Consider the following 10,060-nt stretch of genomic DNA (forward strand, 5'->3'; position numbering starts at 1 on the left):
GGAGGGTCTGTGGGGCCATGGCTGGTCCCTGTCATAGCGATGGGCCCCAGCCCCAGGTGGCACCCCAAATGGTGCAAGGCCGCAGCAGCTGCCTCCTCACAGGGTGTTGGTTGGTGCTGGAGTCAAGAGCCCCTTCAAACATGGAAGGAAACAAAGTGACTCCTTTCACCCCTATCTCTTAAGGTCATTTTAGGTGGGAGAGAAGTGTTCAAGGCCAGGTTGGACAGAGCTTGGACCAAGCTGGTCTAGTGGAAGGTGTCCTTGCCCGTGGCAGGGGCTTGGAACTGTGTGAGCTTAAGAGTGAACTCCGGGTGTTTTTTGGGGTGACTTCACTGACATTATGAACTTCGCTTATCTCAGTGCACTCTGTTTCAAATCTGTGCACCCTGAAGGGATCTAGCCAAGAACTTGTAACAGAAGTGGAGGATCTTAAAGGATGCTAAGCACATCCTCCAAAGCCTTTTCAGTGTGAACCCAAGCTGCCCTAAGGGGCAGTCACAGGAGGTTTGAGTGAAAAAGCACCCTCCCACAAAACAAAGGTGATCACACTCTGTCCCTCCTTAGGGGATGCAGTTAGCTCCAGTGGAGTGTCATTAATAATAATAGCAAAAGAAGTGGCAAACGCCTTGCGTGCATGTGTGGCTTTCAAAGTCATCTGGACAGAATGGGAGCTGTGGTGCAGAGGCAGTAATGCTACAGCAGGAAATGCTGGCATCTGGCAGATGCAACGGGGACCAGGAGGCAGACAAATAAACACACCTCTGCAAACGGAGCTCGCAAAAAGCACTCTGATTTTATTTTGTGTGCGAAACACCTTCCTTTGGTGATGGACTCAGCCAAAGGATGATGTGGGTGAGGAGAAAACACGCATAGTAAAGGCAGCCCAAGAGGGATTTCCAAGCACTGTTCCAGCATCAGCAGGAGCTGCCGCTGAGCTAAGCCTCTTGAGGAGGTAATAAGTGCTTACAGAGAGCAACTTTAATTAAGCTTCCTCTGAATGTCCCATCTCCTTAATTAAAGAACAGTTTGCAGCACTCGTGTGTCTGTTGTTCTTGGTCTGTACTCTTCATAAAGCAGTCAATGCCGGCAGGCACTGAGGTGGCTCATGGTGTGACAGCCCTGCCCTGGCTCCCAGGGAAGATGCATCAACAGGAGCAATGCAGCTGGGGAAATGAGCAAACGGGCTCATTCAACGAAAGTCCTCCAAGGAGGATTTAGGTAGCAGTAAATTGCAAGGCTTCATTGTCAGTGGGTCTGGCCCTGCTTGGAGCCAGGTGCCCTGCACAAGAAAGAGGGAGCTGGAGCATTTTGCTGCTGTTTGGAGCCATAACAGACTGCCCAAGGAGAGCCCTGCAAAAAACCCTGACCTCGAATAAAGTTGCAGCTTAGTTGTGCTTCTGCATTTTGTTCCTTTATATTTGACCTCAAGGATGCCACTTCTTGTTTTGCAGTGCTTGGAAAGGAAAACCTGAACTGAGGTTTTGGGGGAAAAGTGCAATAAACCCTTCCTTCTGCTTGTCTTGGTACCTTGGATTGACTGACAGGTTCCACAGCATGTCAGGATGCAGCTGAAGCCTGAGCTAAAGTGCCATACCTAACTGCAGTGACAGTCAGTGTGCTGCCGAGCCGGCCACGCACCCATATTAAGGGCATTTGTGCTGGCAGTCCTCCTTAGGCTATAGATAGCCCTGCTCCAGCTCTGCTGTGGGTTTGGTGCAGGGAGGAGGGAAACAGCAGGGATGGTTTCCCCAGGACACCCCATACCTGCCCCAGCAGCCTTCCCCTACATCTGCACAAGAGGCTCGGGGTTTCTCTACAAAACTCCAATTTCCACTTCTTTTGTAAGCAAACCGCTTCAGAGAGCCAGGGGATGCTGGAAGTTTTGGTTCCAAGCAGCAAGCAGGGATGCCGGGGCTGGCATGATGCCCCTCACATGCACCGTGCCAGATGGATTCCATCCTTCCCCTCTAGGCATACCTGTGTTTTGTAAGTGTCTATTTGCACTGGGCGTGTGCAGAAGTGCGCATTTCCCATGTCAGTGTGTGTGGTGGCAGTGGCCCAGATTTCCCATCTCTAAGCCGACAAAGGCCCTTCTTCCACATCCCGACTTGGATTTCATCCCAGGTGTTCCTGGAGCATGGCTGCATTCCTTTGAAGGCAATGTTAGAGGTCCTGCTCCCACCATGCATCACCCTAGATATATTCTGATGCATCCCAGGGGCTGTTTGCAGGGGGATGACTCAGAGCCATTGCCACCCAGGATGGAAGGACAGGGCCAGGCACCATTCCTCACCCTCTGCCTGGAGCCAGCACCTGCCACAGGGGGTCCCAAGGTGGGAGGAAGCAGCCTTGGGGTCGGGTTTGTCTTGGGGCAGCACTTCACTGAGAAGGCCTCCATGGGGGTACTCAAGAGGGACTGGGTGATGGTTCAGCACTGGGAGACAGCAGGTTCCCCATCCCAGCCTGTTCCCTCACTTAAGGACAGGCTCCGATGCCCTTAGCAAAATAACAGCTTCTGTTTGAAGCTTTCCCTGCCTTTTCTATGTTCAAGGCAACCAAAGTATTAATATATTCCAATTCTGAAGATTAATGTGCTTCAAAAAGTAATTTCTTTAAGGAATATTTACCAGCATCATGCTGAGAAGAGGCAGAGTCCTGCTGAAGCCTGGGTAAATCAGTGGGCACCCACAGGACCACAGTTCCTGAGAGGCTCTATAGCAAATTAGTCTTCCAGGATGGCAAAACCTGGGGGGCTGCGGTGTGGGGACATGGTTCTGTGCTCACCTGCACCCTCACTCCATGCTGATGCCACCTGGGTCACTGGGTAACACCACTCTGGCTAGGTGTTACATAGGGACAGCAGGCTTTTCATGCAACACGAGTTCTATTAAAGGGTGAAGGGATTTTTAGAGGAGATGAAACCTGACAGCTGCATTCATAGGATTTTCTGGCTCGCTAAAGAAGATGGGACTTTGTCACCCTGAGACACCAGAGCCATCCTTTGGCTCCTTTGGACACAAGAGGGAGTCCTGAATCACCTAAAGAGCGGTTTTGCTTTGATTGCTGTGGATTAAAAGGGTTTTCCCTGTGCTAAGAAAACACTGCTCGTTGTTTGGAGGCCTTTGGTATGTTTTGCTCTCCACAACGGTGGGATAAATTCATGATAAATCCAGGAACGTGGATTCTCCCCATCTGCAGTGGGGACAGGTCAGCTCGCTGCTTTGGGTGAAGGGAGTCCTGGTTTCCTATAGGATCGGGAATGATCTCTGAAATCAAGCAGAGTTGATAGCCATCCTCATCCCTCCTACCCCTCATCTGGCAGCCCCAGTTAAAAGCAGAAAACGGAGGCAAAGCTCCATCTGCCTCCACGCTTCTCACCATGGCAGCAGGACTGCACATCCTCCCTGCCCGCAGCACCCACACGCACATGGCATCAGCTCCTCTGTGGACACTGGCACCGGCTGCATGTCCCCCATGGGTTTGGAGACAGCCGTCAGAGGGGACAGGGAGCCCCCGACACCCCCTGTTTCACTGCTCCCGAGAACATTTGCTGCCGGACAGGGATATTTTGGGAGGCATGGCTTTCTGTGTTACCCAGTTTAATTAAGCACAGTATAATCTTTCTAATGCAGCTTCTAAAGGAGGAAGACACGGGAGGTGGAGGTGCCGTGGTGGCATGCTTCCAGTCAGGACAACCAAATACCGTAACACCAAATACCCCTGCTGAAACCGCTCGCTTGTTCCCGCATCAGTCACGAGGGAGCCCCGCAGTGGGACTGGGGCTGGCCCCGGACATGCCAGCCCTGGGCTCGGCAGTGTCCCCATCCCAAGGCACGCAGGCGAGGCATTCCTGTGGGGAGGAGGATGGGATGGGGATTGGTGTGTGGGGCTGCCGGTGGGCTGGCCACATCCCCCGGGGCGGGCAGACCCCTATATCAGCCAGGCTCGCAGGGGCAGAGCCGGCACTGTGTGACATTCCTCAGCCCCTTGCCCACCCTCTCCAGCCATGGATGACATTTATAAGGCAGCGGTAAGTACCTCCTTCTGGGATGTGATTCGGGGGGGGGGGGGGGGATAGGAGTTTTAAAGGGTTTTCAGGAATTTTGTAGTAGATTCCCTCAAACTGTGATGGAGTTCATTCAATGGAGAAAAGCAAATGAGGGAGGCAACTTTTAATCAACATCGCTATCCAGGGCTCAGACTTTTCCCACTGATGGCTCTGAAGGTTTCACGCTCCTCTTGTAAGCGTGAAGGTCTCAACTGTGCTGCAACGTTATTATCCCCTGGCTCCTCACTGTGGGAAGGGACATGGCCTGTAGGTGAAGCTATAAACCTCAACAGAATCTTGACGGTGTAAAAGGTGGCTGCTGGTTTTAGCCTGGACAAAGCAAAGCAGCGCTTCCCATGAAATGAAAGTATTTATATGGTTTAAACCTCACCCTCTTCTTTCTAGTGCGTTATAATTCTGCCACTGCTACGTTTCCCCTTCCTTAGCTGAGGATTTTTTGGGGAGATTTAAAGACCCCTTTGGCTTTTTAAAGTTATTTCCAAATATCCTCCTCTTCTTTGGCGCTGCTGCTATGTGCCCTGCAGAAATCCAGAATGTGAGCTATGCTCTCAGGGCACGCAGAGCATCCTGATGGCTATTTTAACTTACACAGCTGCATGCTGCACTCACTGTGTAAACCCAAACTATCTGATCTGTAATAAGAACACTGCATTGTTTCGTCATGTAGACAGACAGTGATACAGGAGTGGAATAAGGATGAAAATAGATTGTGGATTGCATGGATTGCTACTGTGCCCCTGCCGTAACTGCAGTTAAAAAAAGAGCTTTTTGGCAACTTTTTCTTCTTTTAATATATAGTTGGCAAGGTTTGATTTTATCTGAGGCTCAAAAGATATATTATACAAGTCCTCCTTGAATTCAATGGTTTTTAGAGGGAAGATAGTGCTTGACACATTACTGAAGAAACAAACCACAATGCTCACACCTCTTCTGTCTTTTGGTCAGCACTGAACCTCGTGCACTAGAAACCCTTCTAGTGATCCTAATAGTGTGAAAAGGCTCGGGAAAGGCTGAACAGTAAAACAGTCTCCATACCAACACCTCCAAAAGGGGGGAAAATGTGACCTGTAAAATCAAAGAAAATCCAGATCTCTGTAATTAAGCTTTGCAATTAAATATATTCTCTGAGGCTCAAGGCACGGGTCCTCTCATCGCTTGGGGACATCATGCCTGTCATTAGGGAGAAAGGCTGAAGTGCTCTGCAAGCTGGTGATGCCCACAGAGTCTTGCAGCTTGGGTGGAGAGCCCCACAAAGAAAGAGTTCCCTACATGCAAGCTCCAGCCTCTCTCCCCAGGCTTTCCCCATATGTGAAGGTCATCCCCACCCGAAGCCTGGGGGCTTTAGTGGAGCTGGACAACAGAGGAATTTAGCTGAGAAGTAACTGCAGCAATAGACAACCACCCTAAGTTCCTACCCCAGATACCAAAATCTTACCCCAAACACAGGGAAATGGGCCACACAAAATACCCAATGGACTTCCATAAGGATTTTGCTGCTGATTTAAAGGTGGGGGCACACTGACAAATGTGAGCCTTGAATCCTGGGCATTAACTGCCAGCACCTTCACAGAGGCAAAACAAGATCAAGGCAGGCACAGGTGAGACAAGCAGCTTTTTAATGGATATATTCCCCAAAACATCTACCTTGAAAACAAATCCAAGAACTTAAGTTTGCATCTGACTTCCAACTGGAACACGGGATGAAGAAGAGCTGATAGAAGCAGAATACAGCAGATTTGGGGTTACCATGGCTGCTGCAGTGCTGTGAGCTTAGTGCTTTGCCTTCCCATACCACAGCCAGAGAGACCTGTCCCTGTAGTGTGAACAGAAAAGGGGGAATAAAGGTGCAAAGGGTACCTGTGTCCAGAGGGTACTATGAACAGCTCAAGAGACACCTCTCTAACGAAAGTGTCAAGCTGTGGTTATAATGTACTAAATTACATATAGCATAGCTACACATCTATCACTTGAGCAGTCAAGGAAGCTTCAAATGTGAGTATTTCTTCATTTGCTGCATGCTAATGGCATATATTAATATTGCATTTATGCCAAATTCCCTACGTGCAGCCAGAGAACCCAATGGATTTTCATCTTGCCCACTCATGCCTAGATAAGGGTGTGCAAACACAAAGCTATTTTGGGAACATTTTTAGGCTCTGTTAAGCGGCACTAAGAACAGTGCTAGGGACAAGTGTCCAGATAAAGGGCTGCAAGGATAAATACCAAAGCCTGGGAACAATCAGGGAGCTCATCTTTATCTGCAGCACCGCTCGCACCCAGGCTTATAAATAGCCAATGCACCAAGTGAGTCATGTACCCGAGCAGCAGGACAGCGGCAGAGGGCTCTGCCCAAACCATAGCTGTGAAGGGGCAGCAATGACTTGCCTGCCTTGAGCAGCACCAGGGCCACAGTGGGCTTGGGCTCCCTCCCGCAATGTCAATCCTAACACTGTCTTTAGTGCCTTCTGACCTCCTTGTGTGTGGGGAGTGGGTAAAGCTCGCTGTCTGCTTCCCGCAGGCTCTATCCCACTAAGGAAAAGCACTTTTCCTGCCTCTTGCTGCAAGTGGGAAGGACTTCCAGATGGCTTTTGTAAAACTAGTGTTCTCTGGGGCAGAAGCATCGGCCTTCCCTTAAAGGCAAGGTGCCACAAGTTCGGGTTGTGGGGTTGAGGAATGGGTGATGTGGACTGCTTGCTCAGGGATGATAGGAAGGAGACATCAGCCAAAGACAGAAATGCACTTAAAGAGATATGACACAGAGCTGACAGATTCCTCTTTGCTCTCTCATTGGTTATTGTAATTAATTAATGCTAACTAATAAGCTCCCATTGACTGCCTGCACAGAATGATGTAGGGCATGGTTTGGGAACAATCTGCCAGCCCGTTTCAGCTAATGCTCCACGGGCCGTTTCTTCAGGGAGATACCCAAAACACGCTAAAGAGAGCAGAAGCTCCCATCAGAGGCAGAAACCTTTGTAATAAACACCGATTTGGATAGAAATAGACCAGCTCTTGATGCTCTGGATAGTGCAGGGAGTTCCCTGAACCTTGGCCTGAAAAACAACCCCCAGGGACCCTGGGGACCTCCCTCGCACATCCCACATCTGACCTGGCCTCAGCCCATATGCAAAGGCCCCTCAGCACTGCAGCCATCCCACTGTGAAGCCTGCCAGCCACAAGGCATTATCCTCAAAAGGTTGACAAACACTTTTCCCCGAGGGTCTCCCCTGCTTGTGCAAAGGCTGTGTACCAGCTGCTGCCGCCCCAGAGAAACCATACTCACTTCAAAGCAATTGGGAGTAACTTTGTTTAAGGGGAAGAACCTCTTAGACTACAGGAAGTTGTGGTGTCCTATAACCCATAGTCCATGAGGGTGACTGCTGTGAGGGTTCCGTGACAAGGCTGATGAACAAACAACATGTCCTTTTAACAAGTAGTGATGCTGATGCAACAAAATGACTGGGTCTCTTTACCTTACAGGTTGAGCAGCTGACAGAAGAGCAAAAAAATGGTAGGTGTACCTTTAACCTGAGACCACAGCCCAAAGATGAGCTCCCTGGCCAGCAGCCCAGCCTGCCTCAGCAATTACACCCCAATGCTGTGGGCAGACTGGCCAAAGGAACTGTGATCCACCAGCATTTCAAGCAAGGCTGTTTCTGTGCACGTGCCTGGGTGTCTGCACCATGTGATGCTCAGGCAGTGCTGCGGTGCACAGGCAGGGGAGGCTGTGCCTGGGGTGAGCCCTCTGCCCTGCAGAGGTTAGGATGTGGAGCAAGACCCCCCAACGTCTCTTACTTCTCTCCCCAGAGTTCAAGGCTGCCTTTGACATCTTCGTGCTGGGTGCAGAGGATGGTTGCATCAGCACCAAGGAGCTGGGGAAGGTGATGCGGATGCTGGGGCAGAACCCAACCCCTGAAGAGCTGCAGGAGATGATAGATGAGGTGGATGAGGATGGTGAGAGACTTGGCTTTCTTCTCTTGGGGTGCTTTCCCTAGCACCATCCCCATGTCTGCAGGCATGGGGGGCATGGTGTGGGTTGGGAGTGCTGAGCATCTGTAGCAACTGACAGTTCAGAAATGCCACAGGATTCTGTCCTCAGGAAAGTCTTTCACTGCTAGATTGCACACACAAACCCCTGTCAGTACTGATTGGATCAGTCTACTGGCCATCACACCTAACAAAATCCCCTGTGTGCAAGGGGGGCAGAAATACCATACTAAAAAGTGGAAACTAAAAGCACAGTTAAAAATCAATGCCATAGTTGTTTTCATTTCTTGCCTGAAAACAACAGTACCACACTGCATGAATACCTGCCTTCTGGAGCTGTTATTATTAATACCTGGGTGAGATGGACAGGTACCTCCATAGCAGAAATTTCCATTCACCAGTGCTTTCAGTAGGACTTTTGGCTCGTTTTGCCCTGGCAAAACGAGTGCAAAAGGTAAAAAATCAGTGATGAAGTCAGTGCAGGGACTCACTCACTCCTGCATCCTGAAAGCTGCTTCTTGCTGCAGGGCTGCTCTCTGGAGTGTTGGTCCTTGCTTACTGAAGTGAAGCACAATCCCTCATTTTGCCTTGCCTCTCCACCCACTGTAGCATGAGCTGATGGTGTTAATTCCACCTACAGGCAGCGGCACTGTAGACTTTGATGAGTTCCTTGTTATGATGGTCCGGTGTATGAAAGATGACAGCAAAGGAAAAACTGAAGAGGAACTCTCAGACCTCTTCAGGATGTTTGATAAGTAAGAGCCATGAGCAGAGCATGGCAGGGGTGTGGGAGCAGTGCAACTGTCCTGCCCCCCCTCCCCAGGGTGCTGCTCTGCTCCTGAGCTCTCCTGTCCTCACACAGAAATGCTGATGGCTACATTGACCTCGAGGAGCTGAAGATCATGCTGCAGGCAACGGGAGAGACCATCACTGAAGATGACATAGAAGAACTGATGAGAGATGGGGATAAAAACAATGACGGCAGGATTGACTATGATGGTATGGCTCTTCCTTGCATGCAGTTTGGTCACAAGCCCTTGAGTGTTCCCCAGGCACCTCCCAAGGCCTTGGTCATCTTCTTGGCCAGGCACGAGCCATGCAGGCAGCACACCTCACCACAGCCAGTGTTCGCGCAGGGATGGGGGGTTTCTTAGGCTAGCAAAAGGGTAGCAAGGTCCTGGCGTTGCCTTAACTATTCCCAAGTTCCCAAACCAGCCTGCACTGAAGCAATGCTGCTTTCCACCAGAGACCTGCCCATCCCCTCCTGCCCCCCGAACACAAGCACTCTGAAGGGCCGTATCTTTGAAGGCAGTGCTGCTGCAAAGACCCCCAGGCCATTTCTGGGCTGAGCTGCTGATGGCCACATCTCACCCCGTGCGCTCACCCCTGGCATTTTGGTGGCTGCCTAGGGCGATGCTGGGCTCCAGTGACATTTCCATCCGGAGTCACGAGGAGCCCTCGCCACACTCAGAGGAGCAGTAGCCATCCCCCCGCAGCCTCTCGCACACTGGGGTGATGGAAGAGGAGCCGGGGCTGGGGAAACCGGCCAAGAGCGCGCTTGGCAGCCGCGAGGGCACTTGAGTCCCACCTCACACCCCGTGTCTCCGATGTCTTCCCTTGGCAGAGTTCCTGGAGTTTATGAAGGGAGTTGAATAAACCTGAGGCCAGATGGACAGCCCGCATCTCCCGGACCCCTCAAGCTCTGCATCTCCCCTCCTTGGCTACGTCCCCTGGCTACCGGCATGAAGACTGAGTGCTGAGAAGGGTGGCCGCTGGGAAAATAAAACGTGTTAATAGCGAGTGCCTCCGATGGTTGTTCCTTGGAGGCTTAGCGAGAGCTCTGCCCCGGCTGCCCCACTGGCAAAGCTGGGCCAACAGGGCCATGGGAGCTGTCGTGTTGCATCACCTCACCCCTGCCACGGTGAGCACGCTCAGGATCCAGAACCGGTTCCTGCTGGTTTAACTGGAGCATCGAAATGTGAATTAACAACCACTTATGCCATC

The 10,060-nt window shown here is 51.0% G+C and overlaps 1 protein-coding gene across 1 annotated transcript; it reads left to right on the forward strand.

Annotated features, from left to right (window-relative positions):
* Window positions 1-3,923: 3,923 nt before the first annotated feature.
* On the forward strand, window positions 3,924-9,841 carry TNNC1 (troponin C1, slow skeletal and cardiac type). The gene is made up of 6 exons (XM_061347023.1): window positions 3,924-4,030; window positions 7,550-7,580; window positions 7,877-8,023; window positions 8,697-8,811; window positions 8,919-9,055; window positions 9,681-9,841. The coding sequence occupies exons 1-6, from the start codon at window positions 4,007-4,009 to the stop codon at window positions 9,710-9,712; spliced, it is 486 nt and encodes a 161-aa protein (XP_061203007.1). The 5' UTR covers window positions 3,924-4,006; the 3' UTR covers window positions 9,713-9,841.
* The last annotated feature ends 219 nt before the right edge of the window (window positions 9,842-10,060 follow it).

Source organism: Neopsephotus bourkii, unplaced genomic scaffold (genome assembly GCF_033783945.1).
Source record: "Neopsephotus bourkii isolate Nb327-2 ecotype Australia unplaced genomic scaffold, CSIRO-AGI_Nbou_v1 NB_284, whole genome shotgun sequence".
NCBI lineage: Eukaryota > Metazoa > Chordata > Aves > Psittaciformes > Psittacidae > Neopsephotus > Neopsephotus bourkii.